Source organism: Zonotrichia albicollis, chromosome 4 (genome assembly GCF_047830755.1).
Source record: "Zonotrichia albicollis isolate bZonAlb1 chromosome 4, bZonAlb1.hap1, whole genome shotgun sequence".
NCBI classification, from domain to species: domain Eukaryota; kingdom Metazoa; phylum Chordata; class Aves; order Passeriformes; family Passerellidae; genus Zonotrichia; species Zonotrichia albicollis.
In genome coordinates this window covers 40,158,907-40,172,212 of record NC_133822.1, presented here as the reverse complement: position 1 = coordinate 40,172,212, position 13,306 = coordinate 40,158,907, and the positions used below count along the sequence as shown (strand labels likewise).

General features: G+C 45.9%; 1 protein-coding gene across 1 annotated transcript in view; it reads left to right on the top strand.

Moving 5' to 3' along the window:
- Window positions 1–4,404: 4,404 nt before the first annotated feature.
- PLXNC1 (plexin C1) overlaps window positions 4,405–13,306 on the top strand; it is a 71,907-nt gene continuing 63,005 nt past the window's right edge. The window contains exon 1 of the mRNA XM_005480783.4: window positions 4,405–6,163. Coding sequence (XP_005480840.3) covers window positions 5,216–6,163 — 948 coding nt within the window. The 5' untranslated portion in view covers window positions 4,405–5,215. The remainder of the gene's footprint in view (window positions 6,164–13,306) is intronic.

The following is a 13,306-nucleotide window of genomic DNA, read 5'->3' as shown; positions in this document are numbered from 1 at the left end:
AAATTAATAGGATGAGGACAAAACTGAATAAGAGAAAGGTGTCAGAGACAGGAAAACATCAAGGATTTTGGCAGATGGTGACTGCGAATGGCTGAGCTGATGCAAAGCGCTGCTATGGAGTTTTTGTGCAATAACAGATAATGTGTTTTTAATAAAAAGGTCAACTAAGAAACACTCAAAGAATCTGTGAAAAGGAAATATGCATTTCACAGCCTCAATTCATATCACTATCACCTTAACAGAGATATACCCAGACTCCTTGGTGGCTCGTCCACCATTTCCTTTGCCACTTCTTGGCAGCTTAACACCACAACCCTCTGCTCAATTTAGCTTCCCTTCAGATCTGCCAGCAGGAAAACCTACACAAGCTCTCCTACAGCTGACTCATTCATATTGGATGGGCTGGTTTAGACACCTTAAATAGAAAACATATTGACCAACTAGTGGTTTAGTAAGCCTTCAGATGAGTATCTCCTCTGCAAGTGTAAATGTGCAAAGGGGAAAAACAAAGAGGAGTTTAGAACAGATTTTTTGATAATTTTCCTTATCTACCGGCACAAATAGATGCTGCAGATTAAATGTCTCTTTGACAAACAGTGTGTTTGCTTAAGGCTGAGGAACTGACTTGATGCAGAAGTTTCTGGTTTGTATTTTGGCTCATCCAGGAAGGGCCAATGTTTCTTGCTTCATACCTTGCTCTAGGTCTTAGGCTCCTCCACTGCTTCATTATTATCTCTGACTGAACACACAGCCAGGTCAAGAGCTTAAGTTATTTTTAAAAGTAACCAGAAAGCTCCTCCAAGGCTGCAGCTGAATCTCTGCATCCTTTGGGCCTCCATGGGCAGCAGGGGCACAGTTCCTTCACCACAGTGTGCATCAGGAGCTGCAGGAGAACCTCAGCTCTGCTGCCTGGAGCACCTCCTGCCCTCCTCCTGCACTGATCTTGGTGTCTGCAGAGTTGTTCCTCTCACATATTCTCACTCTGCTCTGCTCTGAGCACAATTGCATCTGTGCAAAAAGGTGGGGTTTTTCCTCCTTCTTAAATATGCTATCACAGAGGTTTTAGTATCATTCCTGATGGGCTCAGCCTCGGCCAGTGGCAGATCCATTGTGGAGCCAGCTGGCATTGGCTCTGTTGGACAGGGTGGAAGCTGCTGGCAGTTTCTCACAGAAGCCATCCCTGTAGCCCCTCCCCACTACCAAACCCTAGCCAACCAAACCCAATATACAGTTACAACACATTGCTCCCGTGAAGGGAAGCATTAACCAGCAGCCAGAGAATTTTGCTGTGTCAGAGATGTCCAGGAATTGTGTGTAGCTCCAGCATTTCATCACAAAGGAGCATCTCCCTGGGCAAGTGGATCAGATGCATTAGTGGGAGTCCAGCAAAGCAACATTTTCCCTGGAGCCCATGGACATATCACTGCTGGCTGCTGCTGATAGCATCCCATACAGATCCCCAAAGAGTTATAACAGCATAGTTCTGATCCTGAATCTGCCATCTCCTCATTTTGAAGACCCAAAAAAATGCAAAATGGTCAGTAACTTTCAGACTAAACAAAAATCTAAAGCAAAAAAAATCTAAACAGAAAGAAACAAGACTGAAAAGCAGAACTAAAATCCAGATCTGCAAACCCAGTTTCAGTATTCAAATGCCTCTCTCAGAAAAGGAATCCTTCTCAGAAAAGCTTTTTAAAAACTGCCCAGCATTTCCTTTCTATTTTGTCAACATGCAATTACAGTAGGAAATTTTCTTAATTATATAATGAGAAAAACAGTTATTTTATGTATTACACCAAAGATAAAAAGCCTGTTAACATTAATGCTACCTATTACTACTTTGTAAATGAAAGGTTATTTACCCTTTGCAAAAAACATTTCAGAACTAAGCTAAGGTAACCACATGGATTTAATAAACAGAACAAATAAAACCTTAAGTGGTCTTGAAACTTCAAAACAGGAGAAATATCAAAGTGAAGCTACATAAATTAAGCATAAAAAATAAATCTCATTTACTAGTAATATTTTGTAAGGTTGCCTGTGGATTCATAAATTCAGAGAAATTTAGCATGCCGATGAAAAATGAGGAGGAGGGAATCATGAACTGTAGTGGAAAAGCAATTTTCATTTAATTTAGGATGTGTTCTGCCTAACACTGTTGAAGATCAAAATGAGAGCTCTTTAAATTGTAGATGTAAAAACAAGTCCTGGTGTGATTCACATTCTAACTTCAGATCTAACATGACATGCTGAAATACATAAATGTTGCTTAGGATAGCAAAGGAAGCTCAGTTTGCTTCCCTTGGTTTTTTATAAATTTTGGTTGGGGTGCCAGAGTTAGACAGCAATGCTTTGTAAAGTCTAACATTAACAGGCAGACTACCTTGTTTGCCCTCCCTTCAGTGCCTGAAAAATAAAACACAGCACAACAACAGGATAAAAATACCAATTATGGAACTGACAGCCAAGGGAATACAGTAAAATGATTTGCCATTGTCTGCTTAAATTTTATAGAAGTATCATTGAAATAGTTCGGGTTGGAAGGTGTCTTGGAAAATCATCTAGTTTCAACATGAGCATCAGTTCAGTCATGAACTGATTATGCTGTTTTCTGGTCTGCTGTGTTAATAACAAATACTACACTCTGAAGCAGTACAAAATAAACCTGTAGCCTCTCTATTTCCACAACACCAGCAGTAGCTCAACTTTTCCAGTAGCCAAATAGGTGTCTCTAGAAGAATGTGTTGAAGATAGAAACTCCTATTTACTTCAGGGGCTTTGAAAGGAATTGGGACTACTTTGCCACTTCAAGAATTGGGTCACTCCTGAGCAAAACTCCATGCACTAGCTCTCAGAGCAAAGCTGGCTCTCAGAAGCGTATGCAGAATTAAACGCTGCAAGATGGGGCTCTGGTCCAAGCTACTCCTTGCTGGAAAGAGAGAGGAAAAATCAGAAATAGAAAAGTGACAGGCAGGGAACAGTCTGCAGAACTGTGCCCTGATGGCTGTCCCTGGGACAGGAGGAATATGACATCCCATCCCATCCCATCCTGGTAGCCCACACAGCTAGACTGTTTTCACATGACAGCCACTGTATGCAGTTCAGTCCTCCCAGGACAAAAACTGAAGCAGAACACTGCTTTTTGGCAGTTTTGGCAATCAGAGAAGTCTGCAGTTCTAGGAGTGGTTGCTGTTCTCTAAGACTAGAAGAAGCTTGGCCTCGCTCATTCAAACAAGCCAGTCATTCATTGAAGTAGATGAGGCTTATTCTAAACATAAAGCCTGACAAAGAGGTGTCTGCAGTCCATGCAAAAGGAGGGATGTTTGCAGAAGAGGACCTGTTGCTGGACACATTCTGTGGCCAGAATAAGAGATGTCTTGCAGGTAGGATGCTGATATGCTTTGCTGTTTACCCTCATCAGTTTAGAGCAAGAGGAAGATCACTGACAGTTTCATATTTGAACTGAAATTAAAGTAGAAGGCGAGGTAGTGTGTAATGCACTCCAGCATGACATGTTCAGCCTCCTTTGCAAAGATGTATAAATGATATTTCTGTACACAGCCTATACTGGTGATATGGGCGTGAGGATTCACTTTGCCTTCATGCTGCCTAGAAGTTCAGTCCTCCACGGGTAGCTGCAGGCAGTGTGAGCACATAGAGCATCTCTTTGCATCTGGCAGGAGGAAAAATTGTGCAATGATTCTCTTCCACATCCTCAGCTACATTTTGCAGATTTTGGATGCGTTTTGGAGTCACTGTACAAGAGATAGGCAGATGGGCTGTGGAGAGCTCTGGATTTCATGGGAATATTTGTCCTAGACACTTTTTACTGGAAAATTATGGAATATTTTTGCTGACCAGAGCAACATCAATTCTTGCACAATAACTGCTGCTGGGGGCTGTCATGGAGAGAGAAACAAAATTTGTTAACATTGTTGCAATTCCTACTTGAAAATGTTGCACTTAACTGATTCATACAGAGGTTACTTTTGTTCTAATTTTTACAGTCCCGTTTTTTCCTGCTATCAAGCTATTTCGAGACAAACGCCGTTTAAATGGAGGGTCAGATGACATCTCAGTTTTGAACATTACATCCTCTTCACAGTAAGGCAATGGGCCCTACACCCATCATCGCCCAGAGATTACAAAAAGAGAACACTGAAATGCATCTTTGCTGCTTTTAATTTTTTAAATAAAATTCAGCAAAACGGTAATTTACTGTAAGCTCAGCATGTGACCTATACTTCACATTGTGTTGAACCTCAGCCAGCAGTGACAGAATGGGAGATGAAGTAAATCTGTTGCTCCATTCAACGTGGCCCATCCTGTCCCCGTGCGCGTTGGATGGGCATCCATCTCTCAGCAGCACAGCTGGAAAGGGACAGGTTTTTTGTGTGCCGCGCAGGACCCGGGAGAATGCCTTTGTTCTACCTCAGGCAAGACCAAGATCTAAGCAGGGATCTCTGATCCCTCAGCCTTCCCGCTCAAGGTGCCATCGGCAGACCGGTGGACGGGGGTGCTGTTCAGCGGGGAGGTTCTGCGGCGCATTTGGACGGGGACAGGACGGCTTTCCAGGCTCGCAGCGGGCGCTGCCGGAGCCCAGCGCGGTCTGACCCACGCCCACACCCGGCATCCGCCGGCGGACCGCGCCACCGGCCGCCCCCGCTGAGCACCTTCACCGCCGCCCGCGGGGGGCTTCGGCCGGGCCGGGAGTGAGGCCAAGGGAGCGTACGGGGGCCGCCCTGCCCCGGAGGGATTCCCCTGCTCCGGTGTCCCGGAGGGTCCCCGCGCGGGTCCGGGTGCCGAGCGCCGCCGGGCGAGGTGGGTCTCGCTCTCCTCCTCGTCCCGCCACGCCGCTGCGAGCGGCCGCCCCCGGCAGCCCGGCGGCCGAGGTGGGCTCCCGCGGCGCCGCCGCCGCCCACCGTCCGCGGCGAGGCGGGCCGGCGGGGCCGGGGGGCGGAGGGGGAGCGGCGGCGCACGGCGGCTCGGTGGCTCGGCAGCCCTCCCGGAGGAGCCCGGCCCACCTCTCCCGTGCAGGCACCCCCTCCTCCCCGCCCCGCCAGAGGAACTCCCCGCCCGCGCAGCCCGCCGCGGCGCAGGCAGAAGCGGCGGCAGCGGCGGCGGCAGCGCCCGGCCCCTCGCGCACCATGGCGCAGCAGCGCCCGCCGCCCGCCGCCGCCTGAGGCGCCCCGCGGCGCGAGCCGAGCCCGCGCCCATGGCGGCGCCGCCGCCCGCCCTCAGCTGGGCGCTGCCCCTGCTGGCGGCGCTGGCGGGCGCCGCCGGACCCCAGAGCTTCGAGCTGCCGGGGGCCCCCATCGACAACATCGAGGTGAGCGGCGGCGCCGTGCTGGTGGCGGGCGGCAGCTGCCTCTACGAGCTGCGGCCCGAGCTGCGGCCCCGGCGCCGCGTGGTGCCGGCGGCGGGGCAGGGCTGCGGGGAGCCCCCCGGCATGCGCAGCAACCTGCTGCTGCACTACGAGGAGGCCGGCGGGGTGGGCGTCCTGCTGACCGGCTGGACCCAGGATGGCGGCGCCTGCCAGGTGTGGGAGCAGCCCTCGTACCGGCAGCGCTTGAACCAAAGCGAGGTGGTCAGCTGCCTGCCCGACGGCTCCACCGCCGGCGTCGTCTTCCAGCAGGCTGGCGCCTGGTACCTGGCCGTGGCGGCCACCTACTCAACCAGCGCGGACACGAACCACCTGCACTGCGAGCCCTCGAAGTCCGACAAGGAGACCGTCATCACGGTGCGCAGCATGGTCAACCTCAAGTCCAAGGAGGAGCTGGGCATCATCAAGCGCAGGGAGGAACCTTTGCACTTTGTTGACGCGCTCCAGTGGGGGGATCACCTTTTCTTTCCCTACTACACGTTGAAGGCCAGGTTGGCCAATAACACGGAGCCACCCAGCATGGCTGTCCTGCGCCAGCTGGGCCCTTCAGATGGTGGCCTTACTTTGCAAGGGCACGTCTATTTGGACTGCGGGTGCAGGAGCCTCATTATTTCCTCCAGCCTTGTCCGCCAGGGTGAGCGGGGCTGGTGGGTGGGTGTGTTCCGCCACAGCCACAACGCCAAGGCGTGGAACAGCACTGCCGTCTGCATCTTTGGGATGGAGGAGATGAAGGAGCGAGCCTGTGCATCCCCACACTTCAATATGAACGGGAAAAGCTGTGTAAGTCTGGGCATCGTTTGCTAAGCTTTCACCCTGCGCGCCCTTGTTGACACTGTTATTGTTGTGGCTGGTGTCTCTGCATGACTCACGGGGTGTCCCCGACCTGGAGGCATATGAAGTTTGCGAGAAACTTCAGAGCCACACCAGGCTTTTGCACATCAGCTCTAGCTCTGTCAGCTCTAGTGATTCCTCCAGCTTGTTCTGTTTCTAAAAAGCTGATCCTTTCCCAGACTTTGGTATACTTCCCATCTACCTGTTGGGAAAGACACATCTGATGGAGTACCTGAGGGCATCCTGGGTCAGACCTGAGTCTGAGGCTTCTCCTTCAATGTGTCCTTTTCAGCCTAGGATTAGTCATATTTCATTTTATTTTCCATACAGCCTAGATAAAGCATCTCCTCTCTTATTCTGTGCATTCACATCTCATGTCATTGCAGCTACATCAGAAATAAAAAAAAAGCCCCTCAAATTGGCTCTGTGCACTGGGCTGTGTGCACTGTTATCCCTATCATTCCCTAGTTATCTGTGGCTGCTTGTTCAGTGGTAGGTATTTCCCAAGCCTCTCACGACTGGCCTTGCTTGGGAGGACTCGCACAGCCACCTCCCCAAATCCTTGTGTGCAGCAGACAATAGGTGAAATCTCTTTGTTGTTGCAGTGGTTACATTTTCACAGACAGTGGTATCCCATGGAGTTCCCCATGTCACCTACTTCAGCAACACTCTCTTCAGCTCCTTCCTCCTTTTCAGGGAGAGCTGGGCGCATGGAGGGCGGGATAGGCAAGGCTACTGGTTTTGCTGTGGCCTCAGGAGTAAAGAAATTACCTCAAAATTATATTATATAGGAAGTTAAAAATGTCATTCGGATGAAGGAGGTGCTTTTAAAAGGCCTGTCCATGCTTTTGAGTTAAGCTAGACTCAGAAGACTTTACAGTGCTGTGGCAAAGGATCACTGAAAAGTATCAAGGAGAACCATAGGGGTTCAAGCAAGGTATCATAAAGCAATCCCTAAGTCCTTTGCAGTTCCCACAGCTGCTAAGACCATCCTGGGTCTTAGCAGCTAAACTTCTGAATCCTTGATGTGCTACAATAAGAGTTTCTTCAAAATTCCTTGAAAGAAGTACAGTAGATTTACTGGCACTCCTTGGCTTTCCAAATCTAACTCATAGCAGAGTGCAGTGCTGAGATTTTTTCCAAACAGACTACCAGAGGGCATGTGTGATTCAGTCTGCTCATCTCCCTACCGAGCTGTGAGACTATTGCCAGTGTTAGAGGACGTGGTTGTGAATGAGAACCCCGTATGTGGGTGAGACAACTGTGCTGAAGTAAATAGTGAAACTCACTACGGAGCCAGAGCCAATCCTTTGATTTCCAGTGCTAGCTTACTGCTTACAGTGTGATTTCTGTGCTCCCACAAGGCAAACTTCCGCAATGAATTTGAAGTCTCATTCTGATCCCCAAATACCTATTTGCTTGTTGGAATTTTATTTTGCATTGTTGTTCCTAATTACTCGTGAAGTTTTTTTAGCAAAGTGCTTTCTGAGTCTGCTAAACAAAACAGAAAAGGAAAGCTCCCTGGGTAGTAGATCCTTTCTAAACATTTTAAAAACCTCATGCAAGAGATTTCAGAAGAGCCTCATGGATCTCGTAGAGTAACATAATGCAGGTAGGGTGAGGCACATATTTCTGTGGACAGGGCAATTCCCTGTCCCCATTGCCTCTCAGGGCCTGAATATGAAAAATCAGTGATCCACTTGTTTCAGTATTGGTCTGATTCAGACTCCTGTGACTCCAGAGTTGCTTTCATGTCCCAAAAGTCTCATCCCTCCTGGAAACTGAGATTATATTTGGATACAATGTTGAAGAATCTCAACTGGAACAATCTTTAAAAGGGTTGCTTACTTAACCTTATGTCCCTACCTATGATGATGTTATTGATTGTAATATTTTGGCACAAGAAATGGAGTTTGCCACTGAGAGAAAAGTGGTATTTTAATATTTTGTGAGATAGCAGTGGGCTCTGTGAAATAATATGACCTATAACATTATATGGCTAATTAGCTATCTTTTTAAAAGCTAATTGCATGTGCTTATGGTGTATAAACATAGAAATAAATGCATGTAGTTCAGCTTTAATATTTTTTTATACTACAGAAGGTTAGGCTAGGCTACTGCAGAATAAGTTTGGAGATGACAGGCCCATATGCTGCTGCTTCTGGGTTGTTTTAGACCAGATCCTTCAGCTGTCTCTCACCAAAGTATGGGAGTCCCTGCAATCATGGAATATGATGTTCTTGTGATGCCTCAAGTTTTAGCTATTACATTTTTCAGATTCTGCTTTAGTGTGTACTTCTGAGCTTCATATTAGGGCACAGTAAGCTCTCTTCACAGAGTAGGTAGACAAAACAATTCTTTCTCTAGCTGAGGACCAAGGACAAATGATCCAAATTTCAGGCTGGAGTGAAGAGAGAAAACAAGAAGGATGGGACTTCATAAGCTAAAGCTATAATGGGACAATTAACTCCAATATGCTAATAGGCCAGAACTTACAAAAGTGTGAGACTCCATGACAAGTCATCCATTTATGTGATGACTTTGGGTTCATCTTGGGTGCAGCCCTGGCTGGGCTCTTGTGCTGCTCAAGGTGTATCCATTGAGGTATTTTAATAAATACCTGCTTTATTCTTTATCTCCATCTAGTCTCTGTTCTAGGTCAGCCTTCACAAGGCATCACTTGGACTCGGAGGCACGTGGGCTCCAGAGCTGACAGGAAGATGAATGTGGGATGTCCATTGTGTGCAGCTTGCAGCAGTGGCTCTGGCCAGAAGGGAGTGAGTGCCTCATAGCACAGGGCTGTCAGGAGTGCTGCAACGTGTGGGAATGACAGCAAACAGCAGTACTTAACACTGCTTTAAAGTCCAGTCTTTTAAAGACAGTGTTGGTCTTGAGCAAAGGAATGTGTAGCAGCACTATGAGCACTGTAAGTGCAAGACTTCTCTGGTGCTTGTGGTGGATGGACCATGCTGAATGTCAGTCTGGCTTTTGCTTTGCAGTTACCATGTGTTGTAGGGTGCTGGGTCATCTCTGCTGGGTACACTTGAATGCAGGAGCTCAGGTGTGATGTGATGAGGTATGTGGATCCCAGACATGGACTGTCAGTTTATGTAGGAATTGAAAATACAGGGATTTTTTCACTGCAGGAATGCAATTTATAGTAAGCGTGTACATTAAGGAGTAGTGGCAGCAATGTGTTTTCCTTCTGATCTTATAATCCTTCAGATTTCTGTTATTATTCTGATTACCTTTAGGCAAGACATCCTCTTGCCCCTCTCCACTCACATTGCATTTCTCAATAGAACACTGCAAGAGGGGCTTAGCCCAGGGTATTGAATTCCCTGTTATGCCATTGCTGCATGGTGTACTCTGAACTCATTCCTGTAAGGCGCTGAGCTTTCTGGGCCTAACCCAGTAAAGCACTTAATGACATATTTAACATTAGGCATATATAAGTATTTCCATCATCTTCGTGCCCATGCATTTAAAGTAGAGCATGTACTTGAGTACTTCACTGGATTGGAACCAAATTGCTCTGCATCCTCTTGGAACTCACTGTAGGTGTGTAATCTCTTTAGCTTCGCTTTGCCTCTTAGACCAAAGTCCTCATTTGCATTAAGTTTTAATGCTGGATTAGTCTCTCATTGAAAACTAGTAATTTTTAAGATCCTTGCTTAGCAACTTTATCAAAAAGTATGTGGCTGCTACAAATTCTGTGCAATTTCTCCACATGAGATGTAGGTAAGTCCGTTTTTGTTTTGTGCAGTAGTGTACACTAAGAAGTTTGTCCTACTTGGATGTGTTTATTCAGGACATTGGCACTACTTGATTCCCAGAGACAGGATTTCTATCTAGCAAAAGGCAAGTGGTGTTTTAGTTGAAACTACTCTAAAAACATTTTGCAATTTTATATTCAGCTCTTTTTCCTTTGATCCACGTCTCTCAGTTTTGAATATATCTACTTACATGCACTATCAGGGTGTATGTGTTACTGGACTCTTTAGCATATCCTACATATATATAAGTGCATCTTCTTCACAATTTCCTTAGTTAATAAATGTGGATGTGCCATATCTCATTCTCAATTTCTTTTCAGAAACCTGAGTACTTACAAACACAGGAGGAATGCTGGAATTTGTTACAAACTTGCTGTGGGAGTTAGTGAACTTTAAGAAAGGCTTTTCTTCTGTTGTTCTGTGACAGAACAGGACCTACAAGGATCTCAGGTCTCTCGCAGACAAGCCAGCATGTTGCGAGTCACAGCTTAGTAGATGAGTAGGAAAAGTGTTCCAATTGGAGAACATCAGCAGGAGAGAGATGTAGAGTGTTACCTAACCATGATAATGACAAATACAGAAATTGGTTTTGCCATTAAAAAAGTTGCCTGAGAAGGAAAGGACTCAGGAAGATTCAAGGATTCACAATTTTTCAGGTAGAAAATGCAAAAAAGAAAAAAATTGTTAGGCGTCTATCTGTGAGAAAGAGAATTGCTGTAGTTTATATTAAGGTGTTTATTATGTGAAAAGGCTAAGTAGTTGTGATAGTTACTAAAAAATAAGTTATCTTGGTTGGATTTTGATCCGTCATTTAATACAAGTAAAGAGTTGTAGCAGTCTGTTCTTTGCACTTTTTCATTTTTCAGTGGTTGATACATATGAGGGTTGATACAATCCTAGCTTGTGTAAGCTCTACCAAAATGAGATTTGAAGTCAACAGAGTCACATCAGTTTAATTACTGCTTTTAATTTGCAGGAACAACATTTGAATTTGTGTGGTAACTCATTCCAGAGTGATCCATGGTCTTTTATTCAAGGAAAGAATTACCGACTTCTAAATATAATTTTGTAACAAAATTGATCTTGTAATTAATTTTGTAGTAGTGAAGTCAATCTCCTGAGTATTACAGACTGCTAGTGTTACATCTGATGTTTGATGGGTTTTTTGAAAGTTAGCCTTTCTGAAGTGAATGTTTCTGTCTCATGACAATGAATTTTCAGTTCATCCCTGTTGAGTGTGGGAAGTAAAGCCACCGAAGACTTGTCAACTCTCACGCTCCAGGGATGGGGACTGCACAACCTCTCTGGACAACCTGTTCTGCTTGATTGCCCTCATAGTGGTGCTTTGTCATCTCCTGCTCGCTAGAAACTTGCAGTGTTTCAGTTTGTGTCATTATCTCTTGTTACCTTACATACACTTTGTTTAAGAGCCTGGCTTTGTTTCTTTGGTCCCTCTGAAACTGTCTCTTCTGTAAGCTGAACCCGCCCAGTTTTGGAAAAGGCCTGTAAGATCATCCACGACAAAAGCATGTCCCTAAGCACCACATCTACAAGTCTTATAAATACTTCAGATTTGTCAGGCATGATTTATTCTTGGTAAATTTATGCTGCCTTTTCTCAGTCACTTTGTTCGTTTCTTGTGTCCAGAAATGGTTTCAAAGAGGATTTTCTCTGTAATTCTCCCAGGAAAAAAGTGAGACCTACTAATGTGTAGTTCCCTGAAAAAAATCTTGGGTTTTTTGAATATTGGTGCAGTATTTCTTTTTATTCAGTTGGAGACTTTACCTGATCTCCACACCTTTTGAAATAGGAGAAAATAACCTTTCAGCTTCATCAGACAGTCTCTCAGCATCTTCCTGCAGATCCCATCTGTCTTCCCTAGAACTTGTAAAATCTGAGGTTTCTTAAGAGATCTCTGGCTTAATCCTCACAGTACTTGTAGTTTCTCTCCTCCTTGAATTCTATGTGTACAAAGGACCACAAGATGTTGCTGGTGAAGTCCAGAGGCATGTCTGCATCCATTGTCGGTAAATCTCCTGAGCTATTCAGCATCTGATGTGCATTTTCATTGTTCTTTCTTTTATTGCTCATGGAAGAGCAGAAAAAGAAGAGTGGAAGCTCTTCTTGTTGTCCACACCATATCTTGCCAGTTCCAAAACCAGGTGAGCTGGGCTTTTCCTAGCACCATTCCTGCATGTCCAGAGACTTCCTCCTTAGTCCTGCTTCCTCCTCCTTTACGCTGTTGTTCTGCAGTGTAGCTCAGTCACGACTTCCCTGTTTAGGTAGAGGCCATCTCGTGCTATGTCTGCTTGTTTTCCTGAGTTTTGTGCTTGACAGAGATTGTCCTGAAAGACCTGCTAGCTTACTTGAGCTCTATTTCCCTTCAAAGCTGACTCTCAGGGGATCCCACTGACCATTTCCCTGAGCACACTGAAGCCTCTGCTCAGATTATCACATCTTCATTCAGTTCTTCCTTGTTTTTTGAGTAGCAGATCCAGAAGAGCATCTCTTTTGACTGACCCCAGAGGTTAACATAGCCTGGAGTCCCATCTTACTCACTTTGCCCCCAGAGCTTTGCAGTCCTGATCTGCACTAGGCCATGGGTTTGGTGTCCATGTGGATGTGCAACAATGGGTAGTGGTCCAAGGAATGGAAAATTACCATAGTCTTTCTGCAATGAGTAGGGTCCCCTAAAAAAACCCCAATGAATCCCCTAAAAAAAGCCCCAACCTGTTGTAACAGCATGACTGTTTAGCAAGTGTGTGCCTTCATCCCTCACAGTCACCCACCACTTCCTTTTGCTCTCTGCTAACACACTGTTCAAGCTCAGTTGGTTTCAAAGCCTTCCTTAATGGAGCTTGTTCTCTCTCACTGGTTAATAGGACACTTTACCACTTCTGTGAACTTAGATCTGAGGGCAGAGAAGGACTGGTTTTGCTGATGCAAGAAGTCACTAGTTTCTAACTTCCCCATCTCAGGAGTCTCCATCAGCATCTCACTCAACCATAGCCTCTGACTGTTCTTCCTGCCTTGCATCATGAGCCTCAGGATTTGCCTCAGCAAGGTCTCACTGAAGACTCTGATTTTCTGGTCATCCTTGATATTTGCAGGCTGCTCACCTGGACAGGCTTGTCCACTGAACACTGCTGGGCAATGCACAAATCAAAAAACTTCCTGGGAATAACATTTTGGAACAGTTCATGTTCTTATTCCTTAGCCCTAATAAAGGCTCGCTGCATGCCCCAATATTTGTTACCCTCTGATATAGTAAAAATTGATGGAGGTGGTTAAAGGATGCTGAAGTTAAGAAAGAAAA